Source organism: Callorhinus ursinus, unplaced genomic scaffold (assembly GCF_003265705.2).
Source record: "Callorhinus ursinus isolate GAN/ISIS: 27379988/994484 unplaced genomic scaffold, GSC_fseal_2.0 scaffold33, whole genome shotgun sequence".
NCBI classification, from domain to species: Eukaryota; Metazoa; Chordata; class Mammalia; order Carnivora; family Otariidae; genus Callorhinus; species Callorhinus ursinus.
In genome coordinates, this window is record NW_027397095.1 from 17,033,383 (window position 1) to 17,053,798 (window position 20,416).

At 46.0% G+C, this 20,416-nt stretch overlaps 1 protein-coding gene across 1 annotated transcript in view; it reads right to left on the minus strand.

Annotated features, from left to right (window-relative positions):
• The window catches only part of LOC141370359 (uncharacterized), a 34,560-nt gene extending 19,910 nt beyond the window's left edge, over positions 1-14,650 (minus strand). The window contains exons 1-2 of the mRNA XM_073879085.1: positions 14,618-14,650; positions 3,121-3,433 (exon numbers count right to left, since the gene is read on the minus strand). Of these exons, the coding sequence (XP_073735186.1) occupies positions 3,121-3,433; positions 14,618-14,650 (346 nt within the window). The remainder of the gene's footprint in view (positions 1-3,120; positions 3,434-14,617) is intronic.
• Between the last annotated feature and the right edge of the window lie 5,766 nt (positions 14,651-20,416).

The window sequence follows — 20,416 nt, forward strand, 5'->3', positions numbered from 1 at the left end:
ACCCTGAGATCATGACCTGAGCCGAAGGCAGGTGCTCAACTGACTGAACGTTCACCCAGGCGCCCCAGCAGAGTTTTATGAGACAGCTGCCACAACCTGCCCCACCCCCATTCGGGGGGGGGTCTCTAATCAGGGAGGCCTGATCTTGAGACTTAGAACATTCCAAAAGATTGCATAAGCAAACCTCATAAGAACTTTCCATCCTTTGAAGTGCACCCCCCCTTGTGAAGTTGGTATATAAACCCCTATCTCAAGCTCTTTAGGGAGCCTCTTCATCTCAAAGCTCTCACATAGTAAATAAGCTTTTCTCTTGTTAATTTACTGTTAATTAATTTGCAGTCCCCAGTCACTGTACTAAATTGGTAGAGGAAAAGTTTTTCTCCCAACATCTCCCATCCCATTAGCCCTTGGCAATCAATAATGACTTTCTATTTCTATAGATTTGCCTGTTCTGGATATTTTTAGTGAATGAGATCTTACAATGTGTGGTTCTTTGGTGTCTATCTTTTTTCATGTATCATAATGTTTTCAAGGTTCATCAGTGTTTTAGCTGGTATCAGTACTTCATTTCATATTATGGTTAAATAAAAATCTATGGTATGGGGGCACCTGGGTGTGCTCAGTGGGTTAAGCATCTGCCTTTGGCTCAAGTCATGGTCTCAGGGTCCTGGGATCGAGCCCTACATCGGGATCCCAACTCAGCGGGGAGTCTGCTGCCCTCTCTCCCTCTGCTCCTCCCCACTGCTCATGCTCTCTCTCCCCTGCCAAAATAAATTAATTAAAAAAACTTTTAAAAAACCCATGGTATGGATATAACACAATTTGTTTAAACATTCATCAGTTGACGGAAATTTGGGTTGTTTCCCCCTTTTGGCTTTAGGAAAAATGCTGCCACAGTTATCTACACGTTTTTGTCTGAATATCTGTTTTCAGTTGTCTGTTATTTATACCCAGGAGTGGAATTGCTGATCATGTGGTCACTCTAAGTGTAACTTTTGGCGGACGTGCTTTCCACAGTTTTTGTACAATTTTATATTCTCACCAGCAGCATATGGGGGCTCCAATTTCTCCACATCCTTATCACATTTGTTATTTTCCATCTTTTCATTATAGCTGTCCTGGTAGGTGTAAAGGTGTATCTCCTGTGATTTTGATTTCTCTAATGATGCTGGGAATTTTTTGTGTGTGCTTTTTGGCCCTTTGCAAAGAGAGAGGAAAGGCTTTTGCAGTATGAGAGCCCCGTGTGTATGAATGCGCCCTGTGCAGCCCTGGTTCACGAGGGCAAAGCCATTTAGACCTCCATCTCCTGGTACAATGGGTGGTTAGTAGTAACCGAATCTGCATCTGTCCAGGGAAGGGGGACAGAAGAAAAGGCTTTGGCTTGGATCTCTGCGTGAGGAAATGGCCCCTACTCCCTAAAGGGAAGGACAGGAAACACAGGGAGGAATCCAGAGGGGCAGCTGAGATCCAGAGGCCAGGTTTGGGTCAGGTAATTCACTTTCCACTCTGCCTGGTGGGGAAGGTGAGGCAGAGCATTCACCCCTCCCTCCACCTCCTGGGAGTGGAAGGCAGCAGGGTTTTGTGAGATTTCCTGTGTTGACCTGAAATGCAGAAAGGCAGCTGCCTGACCAGGACAAAGCCCCTCAGGGTCCTCATTGTCTCCTTTCTTTACCGCCCTAGAAATCCCCACCCACTTCTGTCCAAACAACTAGGGAATGGGTGAGAAAGGGGTCTGGGAGTCAGAGCCTGAGCCAGGCTGGCAGTAGCCTGGACTGGATGGTCTTGAGGGGACTATGCAGGTGTGGGCAAAGATGACTTCAATTTCTCCCTTGAAATATGTCTGTATTCATGAAGATCCTTTTTCTTAAATAAGCAAGGAAGAGTCAACAAAGTTCATTGTTTAGTAACCAAATAGCTGGAGGACCCGTGAACCTGGGGAGCTCCTTCGACGACTGTTTTTTTTTTTTTTTAAAGATTTATTTATTATTTACTTTGAGAGAGTGAGAATGAGAGAGAGAGAGAGCACATGAGAGGGGGGAAGGTCAGAGGGAGAAGCAGACTCCCTGCTGAGCAGGGAGCCCGATGCGGGACTCGATTCGGGGACTCCAGGATCATGACCTGAGCCGAAAGCAGTCGCTTAACCAACTGAGCCACCCAGGCGCCCTCGACGACTGTTTAAAAAGATCTTTATTTGCATCCATCTCTCTGTCTCTCTCCTTAGGTTACAACCTGCTGGGAGGATCCACGCACCCAATGAACACCCCTCATGTCTGAGTGGCCGCATCACCTGTTAGGTTCGTGTTCCTCTCGTCATCTACACGTGTCTCCATTATGGGAGCATTCTTTTGCAAGAGCAACGTGTTCCTCTTTCAATAGTTAGGAAGAAATAAATCAAGACGGCGGTCAGGCAGGAGAACCCTGCCAGTCGCTGTGATTCCTTCGGACCCAGCACATCCCCATCCACCTAGGCGGTGTGGACACCGCCTGCAGCAGCCCCGGACCCACGCAAGGAGCGCTGGCTCCCCAGCAGGTCCTTGGCAGAGGGCGGGAGGGAGGTGACGGGGCGGAAGGAGCGCCTGCTCCCCCGGATGCCGACTCTCACCTGGGGAGGGAGCAATTAAAGTTTTCATAACCTCAGGCGTAAGAATGATGCAAACTTGTAACATCGTTTGCAAGTGTACTTATTTAAACTTCTTTTCCCTCCAAGTAGTTTTGCGACTGTTGAACGGTACATTTTCGATTTGTTTCAGCACATCCATCGTCTTGCCGGCAGGGACCCTACAAGGGGACAAATTGATTTTCCGGAGCAAACGGCAAAACACGGCTTTCCGCTCTGACTTTCCCAAGTCCACCTCTCTCCGCCCCTTCTTGCACCTGGGACCTTCTGAGGCTGTCCCACCCCTCCCTTGGGCGGGGCCAACACCGAGGAACCCGGATTCTCACCCCCTCCCCCAAGACCCCGTACCTCCAGCCCCCGCCGGCTCCGTAGAATAGGAGGAGACGCCGACGCGGGGGGGAGGGGCTGCGGCCTAGCCGGGGCCTCGAGGGCGCTGCTTTACGACTGAGATGGGCTGGGGTCGCAGTCCCACCGTCTCCCCCGGCGTGAGCGCCGGAGCTCACCTGGTTTTTCCCGCAGGCCCGCGGCCTCCGTCAGGTGGGTCCCTTGGCCTTTGTCCCTTTGCCTTTCCTTTCCTTTCTGGGACGGGAGGGGGCCCGGGGCCAGGGGCCGGGTTTGGGCGGCCCTTCCGAGCCTGAGGACCTTCCCTGTCCCCCAGCGTGTGGGCAGCCTGTGCCCGGCTTGCGACCTAGGCCCTCGGTGGCTGCAGCCCCGACGGCTTGGAGGGACAGGCTGGGGGGGAGGGGGCCGAGGCGGGGCGAAGTTGGGCGTTTGGGCGAGGCTGGTCGGGCGTGAACGCCGAGATTGGACCGCCGCCTACGTTCTAAGTTCTGTGCCCTGGCGCGGGTAGGGGGGAGAGCCTGGTCGTAGCGCCCCCGGGGCCTCCGCGGCGGGCGGGCGGGCCTGGGAGCGTTTCCCTGTGGCTGTGGGTGGGCCGGCGGATTCCTGGATCCCTTCTCCCCTCTCCTCCCCCTTTGCGTGGCCGCGGGAGGTTCCGCTCGGTCGGTTTGGATGGAGGGCTCCTCAGAATGTATCCCGAGAGCAGTAACGTTTCGTGTAAAGAAACATGCTGCTTCTAGGGACTGAGGAAAAAGTAGGTGCCCTTCTTGGCCGTGTTGGGCTCAATCCTCTACTCATTTCTGACAAACTTTCTTGAAAATCTTGCAAAAAAAAACCCGTTCCAGCGACTGGCCTAGGAAACTATTCCGTCCTATAAATTGTTTATTTAAATCAGAGAGGGAGACAAACCATAAGAGACTTAATCATAGGAAACAAACTGAGGGTTGCTGGAGGGGAGGGGGGTGGGAGAGATAGGGTAACTGGGTGATGGACATTGAGGAGGACACGTGATGTAAATTAAAAAATAAAAATAAATAAAAAGTAAGTAAATTGTTTATTTGAGTGAAACCATTGGATTCACACAATAGGTTGCAAAAGGATATGAGGAGATGTCATTCACATTATTTTAAATGGACTGATAGGACTTGTGAGACCAGGGTTAATTTTCACAAGTCGACTGTGCTCTTCCTGATTTGTAACTTAGCAAGGGAGCTAAATTTGAAGAGGTAAAGTGACCTGAGTGAAGAAATCCAAGCTCTTTATTTAAATTTAAATGCAATTTCGTTGACATATAGTGTATTATTAGTTTCAGAGGTACAATTTAGTGATTCATTAGTTGTGTATAACATCCAGTGGTCATTCATTAAATGCCCTCCTAATGCCCATCACCCAGTTACCCCATCCCCCCACCTACCTCCCCTCCAGCAAACCTTAGTTTGTTTCCTAGAGTTAAGAGTCTCTTATGATTTGCCTCCCTCTCAATTTTCATCTTATTTTATTTTCCTTCCCTTCCCCTATGTTCATCTGTTTTGTTTCTTAAATTCCACATATGAGTGAAATCCTATGGTATTTGTTCTTCTCTGACTTATTTTGCTTAGCATAATACCCTCTAGTTCCATTCATGTCATCGCAAATGGCAAGGTTTCATTCTTTTTGATGGCTGAGTAATATTCCAGTGTGTGTGTGTGTGTGTGTGTGTGTGTGTGTGTGTGTGTGTACACGTACCTACGTACGTACACCACATCTTTATGCATTCATCTGTTGATGGACATCTGGGCTGTTTCCATATTTTGGCTATTGTGGACATTGCTGTTACAAACATTGGGGTGCATGTGCCCCTTCGAATCACTATTTTTGTATCCTTTGGGTAAATACCTAATAGTGCAATTGCTGGGTCATAGGGTAGTTCTATTTTTAACTTTTTGAGGAACCTCCATACTGTTTTCCAGAGTGGCTGCCCCAGTTTGCATTCCCACCAGCAGTGTAAGAGGGTTCCTCTTTCTCTGCATCCTCACCAGCATTTGTTGTTTCCTGTGTTGTTCATTTTAGCCATTCTGACAGGTGTGAGGTGGTATCTCAGTGTAGTTTTGATTTGTATTTTCCTGAAGCCCAGTGATGTTGAGCATCTTTTCATGTGTCTGTTAGCCATCTGGATGTCTTCTTTGAAAAAATGTCTATTCATGTCTTCTACCCATTTCTTTTTTTTAAAAAAAGATTTTATTTATTTCACAGAGAGACACAGCGAGAGAGGGAACACAAGCAGGGGGAGCGGAAGAGGGAGAAGCAGGCTTCCCACCAAGCAGGGAGCCCAGTATGGGGCTCAATCCGAGGACCCTGGGATCATGACCTGAGCTGGAGGCAGACGCTTAACGGCTAAGCCACCCAGGTGCCCCATGTCTTCTGCCCATTTCTTAACTAGATTTTTTTGGGGGGGGGTATTGAGTTTGATAAGTTTTTTTTAAAAAGATTTTTTATTTGACAGAGAGAGACACAGCGAGAGAAGGAACACAGCAGGGGGAGTGGGAGAGGGAGAAGCAGGCCTCCCGCTGAGCAGGGAGCCAGATGCGGGTTTCCATCCCAGGACCCTGGGATCATGACCTGAGCCAAAGGCAGACGCTTAGCGACTGAGCCACCCAGGCGCCCCGAGTCTGGTAAGTTCTTTATAGATTTTGGATACTAACCCTTTGTCAGATATGTCATTTGCAAATATCTTCTCCCATTCTGTAGGTTGCTTTTTAGTTTTGTTCTTTCCTTCGCTGTGCAGAAGCTTTTTACCTTGATGAAGTCCCAATAGTTTATTTTTGCTTTTGTTTCCCTTGCCTTTGGAGACATGTCTGGCAAGAAGTTGCTGTGGCCAAGGTCAGAGAGGTTGCTGCCTGTGTTCTCTTCCAGGATTTTGATGGATTCCTGTCTCATACTTAGGTCTTTCATCCATTTTGTGTTTATTTTTGTGTATGCTGTAGGAAAGTGGTCCAGTTTCATTCTTCTGCATGTGGCTGTCCAATTTTCCCAACACCGTTTGTTGAAGAGACCGTCTTTTCTCCATTGGATATTCTTCCCTGCTTTGTCGAAGATTACTTGATCATAGAGTTGAGGGTCCATTCCTGGGTCCTCTGTTCTGTTCCACTGATCTATATGTGTCTGTTTTTGTGCCAGTACCATACTGTCTTGGTCACTACAGCTTTGTAATACAGCTTGAAGTCTGGAATTGTGATGCCTCCAGCTTTGGTTTTCTTTTTCAGCATTCCTTTGGCTATTCGCGGGGGTCTTTTCTGGTTCCATACAAATTTCAGGATCGTTCCAGCTCTGTGAAAAACGTTGATGGTATTTTGATAGGGATTGCGTTGAATGTGTAGGTTCCTTTGGGTAGGTAAGACATTTTAACAATATTTGTTCTTCCAATGCATGAGCGTGGGATGTTTTTCCATTTCTTTGTGTCTTCCCCAATTTCTTTCATAAGCAATCTATAGTTTTCAGAGTACAGATCCTTTCCCTCTTTGGTTAGGTTTATTCCTAGGTCTCTTACGGTTTTTGGTGCAATTGTAAATGGGATCGATTCCTTGATTTCTCTTTCTTCTGCCTCATTGTTAGTGCTGACTTCTGTGCATTGATTTTAAATCCTGAGACTTTGCTGAATTCCTGTATCAGTTTTAGCAATTTTTGCGTGAAATCCAGCCTCTTATATTCCTGTGTATTTAAAACTTTTAAGAGCTTGCCATTAGGTCTATGACCTTACTGTATTTCACTCATTAAATGGTTCCTTCTGTAGCATCAGAACTCCCATAAATCCGTTCTGTCCACATTTGATTATTTATGACACATGTCACACCTTGTTCAGTCCCTAGTGAAATCTGAAAAAAGAAGTAGGTTATATAATTTATAGAAATGAACAAAGGTCAAAAGTTTATCTTTACACATGTGTTTGTGTGTCACATGCCTATCCAGATACACATGTCCTTTTGGCCATTCATGAACAAAAAAATGTAGGTGGAAGGACCATGCTGTTGTTTGTGTTTACTCCGAGGGAGTAGAATTTTGATGAGACTCTTTCAGACCATATTTTAACCACATCTCTGTTCTTTTAAAGACAAAATAGGAATTTATTTTTTTTTTAAGATTTTATTTATTTCTTTGACAGAGACACAGCGAGAGAGGTGGGAGAGGGAGAAGCAGGCTTCCCGCGGAGCAGGGAGCCCGATGTGGGGCTCGATCCCAGGACCCTGGGATCATGACCTGAGCCGGAAGGCAGATGCTTAACGACTGAGCCACCCAGGTGCCCCCAAAATAGGAATTTAAATTACGATTTTTAAACACAATGTTTTGGAAAAGTTGATGGTTGTCAAACAGCACAGATGTTAGTAATGAATTTTCGACCTAAAATAATTATCTGTTTCCGCCTGTGCATTTAACCAAGCCCCCAAATTTTCAGGGGCTTTCCCCAAGCAACGGGATTACTGGTGGTTTACATTTTCATCTTTTAACGGTTTTCTGTGCAATAGGAGGATCTGAAAGAAACAAGCTTTTTAAAGAAGCAGTTTCAGTTTATCAAAGATAATGAAGGCTAGTGGCAATACATGTTTCCCCTGCTATCAGAAATTAAAGAACATTCCTATGAAACTTATCCTAAGTTGAAATGGCATAAAGCCAAGAGTATCCCGCACTGTCTGAAAATTTGAAAGTTCATGTTGTGGCACATCACTTTTAAGGAAGTCCAAGAGTAGTACCGGTTTTTGCTAATTGAAGGAAATCTGAGGATTGTCGCTTTCTGGAAGAAAGCTGTTACCATACTAATGTTGGTCTTTCATAAAAGTGAAGTGGTATAACTCAAACTTTTGGGAACCGGGGATACTCGAATACAAAATTATGATACTGAGGCAAATGTTTAGTCTTATTTCCACAATTTAACACCTCATGTTAAGTTCTGCAAAGAAGATTTGATGGCATGAGATAGCCGTACATTGAAATGTAAGGGTTAGGGATTTTCATATGAGGGACAGCACCCATTTTAAGTATTCAAAGAGATTGGCTCCACACTTTGTGTGAAAACATCAGCCTGTGAAATGGCATTTTACTCTCTGCATGTGTAGGACAAATCCTTGCAAGAAAATAGTAAGTGATGACTTGAGACCACTTAAGATGAATAAGAGTTGTGAGTTGGAGCCCCACATTGAGTGTAGAGATCACTAAAAATAAATACACTTAAAAAATAGTTTCAGCAGGTGCCTGGGTGGCTCAGTCGGTTAAACGTCTGCCTTTGGCTCAGGGCGTGATCCCGGGGTCCTGGGTTCGAGCCCCGCATCAGCCTCTCTGCTCAGCGGGGAGCCTGCTTCTCCCTCTCCCTCTGCCTGCCACTTTGCCTACTTGTGACCTCTCTCTCTGTGTCAAATTAATAAATAAAATCTTTTAAAAAATAGTTTCAGGTGTATAACATAGTGATTCAATTATATACACTATGAAATGCTCACAATAAATGTAGTTACCGTCTGTCACCATACAAAGTTACTACAATATTATTGGCCATATACCCTATGCTGTACTTTTCATCCCCATAACTTATTTTATAACTAGAAGTTTGTACTTGTTAATTCCCTTCACCTATTTCACCCATTACCCCACCCTCCTTCCCTCTGGCAACCACCTGTTTGTCATCTGTATTTCTGAGAATGCTTGTTTTTTGTTTTGTTTTTTAGATTCCACATGTAAGTGAAATCATATATTTGTCTTTCTCTGTCTGACTTCATTTAGTTAATACTCTTAAGTCCATCTGTGTTGTGAATGGCTAGATTTCATTCTTTTTATGGTAATATTCCATTGTGTATATATATACTACATTTTTATTCATTGATCTATCAGTGGACACTTGGGTTGTTTCCATATCTTGGATATTTTAAGTAAGGCTGCAGTAAATATTGGGTGCATATATTTTTCTGAATTAGTGCTTTTGTTCTCCTCAGGGAAATACTCAATAGTAGAATTATTGGATTGTATGGTATTTCTATTTTTAATTTTTTGAGGAACCTCCATATTTCCATAGTGGCTGCACCAGTTTACATTCCCATCAATAGTGCATGAGGGTTCCTCTTTCTCCACAGCCTCACCAACACTTGTTATTTCTTGTCTTTTTGATACTAGCCATTCTGACTGGTGTGAGGTGATATCTCATTGCAGTTTTGATTCGCATTTCTTTGATGTTAGGTGATGTTGAGTATCTTTTCGTATGTCTGTTGGCCATCTGTATGTCTTTGGAAAAATATCTGTTTGGGTCCTCTGGCCATTTTTTAATAGGGTTGTTTTTTGTTATTGGGTTTTATGAGCTCTTTATATATATTTTGGGTATTAACCCCTATTGGATATATGATTAACAAATATCTTTTCCCATTCAGTAAGTTGCTTTTTCATTTTATTGATGGTCTCCTTTACTGTGCAAAAGCTTTTTAGTTTACCATTGTCCCAGTTGTTTATTTTTGCTATTGTTGCCCTTGCCTTGGGATACGAATCCAGAAAAATATTGCCCAGGCTGATGTCTGATGTCTTAAGAGTTTACCGCCTGTGTGTGTGTGTTTTAGGAGTTTTATGGTTTCAGTTCTTACATTTAGATCTTTAATCCATTTTGAGTTTATTTTTGTGTATGGTGTAAGAAAGTGGCCCATTTTGGGGTCTATTCTTGGTCTTTGTGTTCTGTATATATGGTAGAGCTAGTCATCCTACCACATGGCTGTTCATTATCAAAACTCTCCTGATATTCCTGCCTGTTTATTTTGTTGTCCCTTATGAATAGTGGAAAACAACAACAAAGTCTCTCCTAAAGCCTTTCGATTTTTCTTGGGATTAGAATAGATTGATTAATTAACTGATGATGAATTAATATATTAAAGAGGTTGAATCTTTTTATTCAAGAATATAATACATCCTTACTGTGGTTTAAGTGTGCTTTTCTGTCTTTCAGGACACTTTAAAGTTTACCTCATGTAAGTTTTTTCATGCTTTTGTTAGATTATTCCTAGGCATATAATCCTCAATTGTTGGTACTATATAAATCCCTTTATTCTGTTTAGTAAGGGGATATTTGTCCATGGAATTGGGCTGAAAAAATTGATAGAGTCCTTGATTACTTGATTATTAAGAATTTTGTTAACCCTCTAGGTGTCAGTGAAGGATAGAAGTATTTTCCACATTGGTTCTTATCAACCCTAGGAAAGGTGGAAAAAATTGAAAGCATAGCCTCTGAGTGTTGGATTTTTCAGCCTTGGGTGGGTAAAACTTGGGTAAAAAGTTACAAATCAATTTCTCTGAGATACTTGCTTTCTCTCTTACAGTGCAGTGTTACAAACAGAATTCAAATGTTACCACTTTTTTTTTTTTTTTACATCTCATTAGAGGGTGCTGAAACCCTTGCATTTCTTCTTTAACACATTTGCTGAAATTCTAAAGATTATGAAAGTTAATGTTATGTGGGAAAGATGCTGACTGAGACCTTATATGCTGAGCATAGGCCAACATCCTGATCCACACAGTCTGTTGTGGTCTCTACCCCAATGTTGTAAGCATGGTAATAGTCTCAGTGTACCCTTTTGACAAGGGTTCACGCTGACATGACAATAGAGTGAACCTCCCACTTGAGGTCCCAGGTATCTTTCCAAATAAGAGGATCTTGGTAATCTAACTGGAAGCCAAGGAGAGCAGGCTGGCTTGACCATTGCAGATAAGACGTGTGGCAATAGACATTAATCCAGTGATTCCAGAAGATGATATATATCTCAGTTGATTAATTTGAAAAACGCATAGACACCCTAGTGTACCTGACAAGGTGGGCTAAGTTTAGAGTACTGTGGAACCTATAAACCAGAATTAAAAAAAAAAAAAAAAAAGGTTTAAGAGGATCAAAATAAAACAAATCTCTATTGCCTTTTCTTTTCAAGGCCTAGTTAAACGTGATATACAGAGGCTCTCTTCAAACTATGGAATACACAATACTAATCATGTTCTTTAGGGTCTTCTATTCCTATTTGTGCTTTGATTGTACATAGGGCCTTATTTGCTCATGAAAGCTAAACTAAAGTGTTTGAAAATTGGAGAATCTAGTTCAAAGGATGGCATGAGAGGGGGCTTTCTAAACCTGAATAAAGTCCAAGCATCCACAAAGCTTTAGACTGATCAGTTGAACTCCATCTCAGTGTAAACCTACTTTAGCTGAGGAAACATGAGGAAATGGAGGCAAGCATTTGTATATTCATCAGTATATACCCCTTTTACCTTTTATATTGAGCTCAATGAGAAAGACTAGTCAGTTCTGTTAGAATTGGGACATCTAATACTGGGCAGGATGCATTTAGGTATGAGCCTCTTGGAAAACCATTTGGCAACACTGATCCAGAAATTGAAAGTACATGAGAATTTTGGTTCATTCTGTTGCTTCTCTGAAAATGCAGAGGGGAATTATATACACGCATAAATGAGCAGAGGAGTGCATCCAAGAGAGTGTCTTTAACTCAGGATTTGTAGAGTTGAGAAGTAGAAAGGGACCAGAAGGACCTCTAGAGGTAAATTAGTGGGATGTCCTGTTATTCAGCTATGGGAGGGAATATACATTGCCTGCCATAGAAAGAATGAGATGGTGATCCTTGTGGGCCTGAATCCTTGGGAGAAGTGTGTCCTCTTTTGAGGGGGACACACAGAAAGGTTCCTGAAGGGTTGAAGTTTGATGAGTCTCCTTCAATATGAAACCAGAAAGAAATATCTGGGTGGATATGTGTACACCTCTATGTCAGTGCACACGTAGACTGAGGTAGAAACAGACATTTTACTGTCCACTTAAACAGTTTGCTGTCAAGCATGGGACAATCTTTTGAGGATGAAAAGGATAACATAAGATGGTGACTTGCTTTTCTTTGGAGGTCTGTGGCGTGCATTGGAGGCTCTTTAGAATTTTGCTTGATTTTTCTCAATTGATTTAAAAGATTTCTAATGGCCTTCAGTCACATCGGGCCTCTGGAGCAGTACATTTTTTTTTTTTTAAGATTTTATTTATTTATTTGACAGAGACACAGCGAGAGAGGGAACACAAGCAGGGGGAGTGGAAGAAGGAGAAGCAGGCTTCCCGCCAAGCAGGGATCCTGATGTGGGGCTCGATCCCAGGACCCTGGGATCATGACCTGAGCCGAAGGCAGACGCTTAATCATCTGAGCCACCCAGGCGCCCCTGGAGCAGTACATTAATGTGTAGACCAGGAGGAAAAAACAAACAAACAAAAAACACAAAAGAAAACATGATTTGTCTGTATATTCCCAGCCAGAACAGTGTGCGGGCAGCTGGGGAATTGGGACGTGGACACACCAGCAGAATGCATTTCCTTCTGATTATATTGTCTTCAGACACTTTACCTGGCCAGTGTGTTCCTTCAGTACACGATGGAGATTATTCCCGCTTGCATCTGCCACAGTCTTGAAAAGTGGATTCTAGAGGTGTGCCTGACATCAAGTAGTCTTCATCATATAGCATGTGCCAATTGCTCAGAAACAGGACCAAAGGCTTGTGCCTTCATATGAAATGCTTCACAGTGAAATGCACAAATTCTCACAAGCGTACAGAAATCTTATGTGTTTTTCATTAAAAACCTTCTCATAGGAAGCATTGGGAAAATAAATATAGGCCAGATACAAGGATAGGTGTCTTTAGAATACCATGTAGTTCCATTTCTGACCCATATATAATAATCCATATCTGAAAAGTATGAACAGTTATGTAACATAAACCAGGTTAACAGGATTATTGTATTGCAACTAGAGATTTACTTTACTTGACCTCTCCTGGTGCCTGTAGACCAGCTGTCTTTGTGTCAAGCTACGTGAGACCTCATGGTCAGGATGATTTTGGAGGGGCTGGCAAATGTGGAGTGCTAAAGAAACAGCCAGAGTTACTTTCAGATCCACTGCTAGGGTGCCTAGATGGGGAGTCATTGCTTTTGTGTCCCGAAGGCAGTCCAAGAAGATTCTACAGAGACCAGGCCTTGCAGGATGGAGCGCCAGATTTTGAGGCATTTGCCCCTTTACCCTAAAGTGGCCAAGATGGTGAGCCACCTTGTGTTAGCCAGACTGCACACAGGTTGGCGTTTTTTTCTTAGGAAAGGGTGGAGGGAGAGGACGCGGGGTGGAGGGGCACATTGGCATTTCTGGTGCAGTACTATCACCAAGAGGAAATACTTTGCAAATCCCACCTAGTCTGCACCATCACTTCCTGGGGGAGGGGTGACGAGGGTGAAGTGTTAGACAAGGACAGTGTGTCCCTAGGAGGTCAGGAGACCCACTAGACTGGGGCGGGGGGTGGTAAGCATGATCCAAGACCGAATTGGGTTGGGGAAGCTCCAGAGACTGGCACTGTGATAAGGATCATGGTCTAGGAGACTTGTGGGTCTGGCTCAGGAAACCAAGGCTTGGCATCCTAGTGGTGGATATGTTTGGGCAGGAGTGGAGGAAGCCCTCGGAAGGAGCCCCAGCCAGAAGGCTGTAGGCATTTGGCCAAGTGCGCCTTCCCCTTGTAGCAAGAGCAGGTTGGCCTGGACAGACCAGGACCCTGAAAGCCTTTCTTGGGCCGAGTAAAGCCCAGCCAAACACCACTGTGGGCACTGGAGGGCTGCTGCCATTGGCATTCCTAGAAACAGGACAATGACCTTCTTCTGTCCAGCTCAGAGATGAGATGTGGAGCCTGGCTACCCTGTGCTAAAGGGTCTGAGGCCCAGTGAAAGCAAGCAAGCAGAGTCCAGAAGGGACCAGCCCACACCAGGAAAAAGGAGCCAGGCTGAAGGAGCCCTTTGCCTGAGTTCAGTCTTACCAACTGTGGTGTCATTTGCTGGTGTCTCTAGGATTCAGGACTTCCAGACCCATCTGTGGCTTAGCAGAGCATTGCAGATTCCCTAGCCAGTAATTTGCTGCCTTTGGCATTCTTGGCCACCTTCCCCAAGACTCCCTGAGACTCACTTCATTGATGATAAGGAATAGCCTTGGCTTCCATTCACTCTTGGATCTCCAAGGTCTCAACCCCACGCCTGCCCCCAAAGCTGGGGAATCAAGAGGTCTAAAGATGGTGCTTAAAGCTCACAGCTGTTGAGAGATACCCCCCTCCCCTATATCCACCACAGATCAAGCATGTCTCTCAAATACGGGAACGAGGCACATACACCTGGGCACACAGCAATTCATTTTAGACGTCAGCTGTTCTGATAGCCTGCTTCTGGAAGAACCTCTGGGGTAGCTCATGCTCTTTGCCTAGCTTTTACCTGCTGAGGAGGGTGTCTGGGAGCAAGTTTCCAGGCTCAGCTCTTCCTCCACACACACTCCTTGATTTCACTCCTCCTGGAAGGGTGTGGGAAACGCACTGCTCCTTCATTTTGTACTTGTGGCCTTATGTAGGCATAGCCTTTTGGGATTGAACTTTTTGCTGAGCTCCCAGGGCCAGGTCCTGACGGACATGGTCTGATTGTTCCCTAGACCAAGGTGGTCTCAGTATACCCCTCTGGCCACCTATAGAACAGGGACCCCATACAGGAAATCCCAGGAGAGTCCCTAAACGAGGGCCCATGTCATACACTCATATAGTGGGAGGGAGGTTGAGGAATAGGGTGCTTCTGAGCTGTGACGTTCCCAACAAGTAGTGCAGAAAACAGACCTGGATCCCTTCACTCTGGAGGATGATGTCCATCTCAGTATACTGATCCTGTCCTGTTTCATTCTGTTTCTGCAGCCTCTGTTGTATGGGACAGGTAGGGCTTTCTGGGGTACTTTGGGGCCTGAAACCCAGATTCTCTTTGTATAGGAAACCAAAGTAAACAAAACACAGTTCTAGCTCAAACCTGCAGTGTACCTGCATTACTCTTCCTTGTCTGGGTCTAGTACCAAATAATCAGGAAATTTTCCATCCTGTCTGAAAGATGCTACCCCCACCAAGGGGTGGCAGCTGAGCTTGGGGCCTCTGGTCCTGGGTTACCCGTGGCCCTGAGACCCCAGGGACCTCACTGGCTGAGCTTGTTCCTGCACCAAGGGCAAGGATCCACAGGCCAGATGCCCTGGAGTTGGAGCTTCAGCTCCTGGTTCCTTAACATAGCGGCTGCCAAGGCCATGCCCCCACAGCCCGGGGAGGCCTGCATCCTGGCAGCCCAGCGCTCCTTGATGGTCAGTTCTGTCTCTATCCACCCTGTGTCGTTTCCCCACTGATTCTGGGGGTGTTCTGGGTCTGGCCCAGAATCTTGTGGGTGCCCCAGTCCCACCCTTTATCCCCTCACAGGCCTTCTCAGCAAAAGACAGGAAGGTGCTGCAGGCTTTGCTCAAAAAGTATCCGCTTGATGGCACTGTTGCTCCAGAAATGCCATGCATGCGTGCTTGTGAGGTTTCTCCCTCTGCCCCTTAAGGATCAAAAAAGGTTCCTGATGACTCTAAGGCCAACTAAGTCCCCAAATGGGGTTGACTGTACTGGGGTGTTGGGGGAAGTGGTAATCTCATATTTGGATTCTTAATGGCAGTGGGCCTATACCTATAATAACATCCGAAGGAATACATACGTCTGTGGATTCATCCCCACATCTAAGAGTTTTAAATGTGGATATCCTGGGAACTGGGACCCTGTTTTCTCTGCACACTTTTGTATGGATCCCCGTATGGTTCTTTTGGGGCAGAATCCTCACTTTCTGAGGACATTGATTCCATAGCAATAACTGTCACCAGGACCTGGATTTTCTTTCTTTTCTTTGAGTTATTGCCTCTTTTCTGCGTTCATCCAGCTACTTCATCCAGCTTAAGGGCTCAGGAGTAGGCCATTATAGAGGAAGTGACAGAGGTCCTGTTAGGTAAGAAGACAGGGAGGTGGTTTGCCCATGCTCACCTCCAGGAGCCTCAGTCCCTCTGCCACTGAATGCCCCAGGTGGGTTGTGTGGGTTGGGGGTGGGAGGGGTGAAGTCCATAGGACAGATGAAGAGCCCAGTGGCTTCATCCACACAGTCAGATGACCTAAGTGAGGGCCATTGTTTAGTAGCCCCTCCTGGGAAGTCATCTTTGGGAGTGTCTCTATATTCTATCTTCAGAACACCCGCTCATTCATTCAGGATTCACTTTTTCCTTAATAATAGACACATAAATATGTTTATGTGTCATACATGTGTATGCATATGTATAAATGTCCCCTTTGTATTTTTCCCCGTAACTGCCTTGGAGATGCCATGTTGGATAGAAATTTTGCCCAAAGAAAAGCCCTTAGCGTTGCATGGTGACTGCTCCCAAGTTGTCTCTCTGCCTTCCAACTCCCTACCTGCAATGGGAACCACATGTAATTTTTCTTCCTGTTTGCTGCAGGGATTGCATGCAAATGAAATCTAACAGACACAGAGGGCATCATTCTGCTCTCTGACCCCACAAGTCTTACATAGTACTTTATACACTTTCACATTTGGCTGCTCTCCCAGCATAGAGGTATCCTGGCCTTGGCACATTTGTGCCGAGTAAATGTCCTTGCCTGCTCGATCCTCTCCATTTCTTTTCTCATAGCTACCCAGTATAGGGTACCCTCATCTCTGCCAGGGGGTAGAGCATAGGTTATTTTATTTGTCCCTTCTCGTCAGACACTGGGTTTCTCTACTTCTCTCCTTCCCTCTTCAGCCAGCATACTGAGTCATAGTTACTGAAGTGTGGGTATGTGTGACCAGGATACATTCTCTTGTGTCAGCATCCACACAGAGGAAAGGGGCTGGTAAATTGTAACTTGCCACATCCTTAAGAGAAAATGTCCGCATCCCTGGAAAGTCAATGTGGTGGATCTCAGCGCAGCCAGAGAGGAGATACCTGGTACCCCTTTGAGTCAAATGAGTTGCTGCTCAGTAAAGGGTCTGTTACTCCATTCTGGAGGAGGATGCAGGCCTGCCAAAATATCTATTGATATCCCTCCATAGTCATGTGGGTCCAGAACTGAGGGGAAAAGCTCTAAATGCCAAGGTGATGGCTGTGGCTCAGAAAAGAGACTGTGGAAGCTATCTTCAGTTTTCACCCAGTGCATTCTATATGAGCTGCTTTCTGACACCCCCTGAATGACAATCTGTGCAATTTTTGAAGGATGAGTGAAGTTGATGTATTCACCCCTGCTGTATTCAGAAGTTTTGGTTGACCCCAGAGGTAGTAGGAATAGTAATCGGAAACACTCAGTTGCTTGAGTGAGATGTACACAACATCCTGTTCCCCAGCACCGTGGTGGTTCCATACTGAATGAGCTCTCTCTTGTTGCAGGGGAGGCAGAGTGAAATGAAAGAGAAATGAAAACGAAGAAGCCAGTGCTGGTGTTTTGGGTGAGTGAGTGCTCTTTTTCCTTTTTCGAGAGTTTATTTTACCATAGAAAAAACACAGGGATCGTGGTATTTCAGCAAGGCTCAAGAAGGAGAGACTCCCCAGGCAGGTTCCTGACACCAAGACACTTTTGTACAGTACCAGAGTTTCAGCCATGGTAGAAAAGGCTCTCAAGTCAGTTCCTGATTGTGGAACAGGAAAAAGGAGATGCATGCATGAGCACCTACATCATCTCTGTATATTACTTACAGCGATTCATATGAGGAATTCAAGGTCAGTGTCCTGCAGGACCAGGGAGAGTGGAAAGGGATTTGGGCCTCAGCCTGATTTGGGCCCCAGTTCCTGTGAAGCCAACTACTAGATAACAGAACATTTGGCTCCCCACGTCACTCATGGGAAGCAGCAGTCCCAGCGCCATGTGGGGAGAGGTCACTGGAGGCCTTTTCAGGAGAGCCAGGCCTGTAATGCCTGATGCCATCTGCTTTGAGTGGATCTCTCTGTACCTGTTCTTCCCATCATCTCCTGATCGCTCTTGGGTCTACCTCACTGCACCATGGCCTCCTGCCAGGTCAGGGAAAACTTGGGAACAAATGCCTGCTAGAATATTAAGAGAGTACATGTGCTAGGGGGTATGGAGTTTGGGGGAGCATATTAGGGCCGCCAAATATAGATCTCTCCGTGAGCTCTAATTTTCTCTCTTGACAAACCATGGCACTTGAAAGCATGAAGTCTTAGGGAGGTGTACTTCATTCCTCCAAGTGAAAATGTTGCGTGAAGGTATGACCAGAATCCAGGCATGTTTTCTTTCTTCTTGTTCAAGTGCCTTTATACAAATACCATGAGGATGATACTTCCTACCGTAGCTCAAAATAATTGAGGGCTTCTGCAGGTGGGCTAGGGACCTTGTAGCACCACCACGCTTAGGTAGGGTTGGACACTAGTCTGGTCAAGGTTCCTGCCTTAGAAAAGGGCAGAGGTAGGGTCCAAGCAGCAAGGGCATGGTGCCAATTCTGTGGCAGCCCTGCTTTCAAAAGGAACTTGTTTGTCACTCCTATGAGCCTTTCACAGTATATCCTGGACAGAGCTGTGTGTTCAAGTCAAGTTCTTGTTCCAGGTTCTAGGCAGGAGGAAAGATGCCACCTGTAGCCCGCAAAAGGAGTGTTGGACCATGACACCCGCCACCTTCCCCAGTATGACTCTGTACAACAGCCAAGGGACAGGGAAGGATTATGCTCCCTGAAAACTGCCATATGGGAGAAAGAGGTAATGGGAACCTTGGGTGTGATTCACTGTGTGACTTCTGTTCTGTTAGATGTGACCAAAATTAGGGGTCTCTCAAGAGTTGAGGTTCCGGGCGGGGGTGGCATGATGGGTGGATCAGTCAGTTGGGCATCTGATTCTTGATATTGGCTTGGGTCATGATCTGAGGCACTCAGGGGGTGAGTCTGCTTAAGATTCTTTCTCTCCCTCTCCCCGCCCCTCCCTGCTTGCATGCATGTGCTCATTCTCTATGTCTCTCTCAAGTAAATAAATAGCATCTTTTAAAAAAAAGTTGAGATTCGAGGAGGCCCATGGAACATAAAGCCATGTGGAAATGCATAGACTCTGTGCACACACAGACTGCCTTGGAAACAGGCAGAATACCCCTGACAGGGACACGCATCTCTCGAGCGTGGGTCTGGAAGACCTCCACTCAGTCCTGGGGGTTCCTTAGGTATTGCTTTGTGCAACTCACTATAATTGAAAGTGTTACCAACACCCAGAGTATGACAATTTCAGATAGAGAGTTAAATGCAAACTCAGAAAATAAGGAAAAAGAACAGAAGACAGTGTCATTGCCATTTCTTTTCAACACGGAGGATATTTGAAGTGCTGTGCTCTTCAAACAATGTGCACCTCCCCCTGCCTCTTTGTCTAAGAGCAACTGAAGCACTAAGGGGCCACTTAATATCACTGGCATGTCTCCACACCTATTCCCCGGTTGACCACAGTGAAACAAAGGGCTTTTCCAGGAGATAACAAAGAATAAGGTAGAAACTAGGTAAATCCCTGATACCTAACCACACCCAGGTGTTTACCATGCCCGATAGAAATATGAGACAATCAGAGATTGACCCAAATCCACGCTGAGGTGGCTTGCCATCTCACAAATGGCACACAGCTACTATCCACACCAACTCCTGTGTGCCACCATTGACACTGAATCCCAGGGAACCCCTGCAGTACACAGACAGACACTCAAAAGCCCTCAATCCTCTAGCAATAGGAAGTATACCTTTATTTCGCAGGATAGCCAATGCCCACTGACTACCACAAAACTCTCTACCTGGTGGCCTCTCTGGCCGCCAGGTCAGGCAGGCATCTCGAAGTAACCTGCCTAAGGATGCCCTAGTCAGGATATGAGCAAGGGGAAACCTAGAAGTGATGGGAGGATAGGGCTCTAGGCCCACGACCACCATGCCTGCTGAGGGACACTGCAGAACAGCGCTGCTAAAGATGGAGTCGTGAATGGGTTTATGTCCACTAGCAGGAGCACCCCTAAGCTTCGATTGGCATCCCCCTAGCATTCTGGACACAAAAACAAGCTGAGAAGAGCCGGGGGGAAAAGCACATGGTTCCACAAACGGGAGAAGTAGGAGTATGATCCCTCAAGAGAGTGGCTGAGACATGAAGCCGCCATGCTGGAGCCCGGTGGCCAGGGCTTGGCCTTTTTCCTCAGTGAAGGGCAGACTAAGAGTCCCTGGGGGAAGGGCCGGTTGGCTTTCCTGATGGAATACTGCCACCAAACAGAACTCCTCTGCCATCCCATGAGCCCACAGCCCTGGCATGCCTGGGACTGAAGTCAGAGCCCCAGGCGGGAGAGAACGGGCCTGCAGTCCCAAGGTGCCCGGCCCTTTTGGCAGGCGTTCCACACTGGTCCGTTCATGGCCACCTCTGAAGGAAGCGTGGCATGTGGACACAGAGGCAAGAGCCAGCCAGCCGGCAGATCCTTGTGGTTGCTCTGGCTGCCCTGGTGGCCCGTTGGGGAAGGTGGCCCAGAACTTGAAGTGTGCAAACTCAGAGACCTCGGCGGGGCGGCTCGGCTTGGCCTCGACTTGGGTGGGGGAGCAGTGGGGCCAGGCCTCCGCCAGACGCCAGAGGC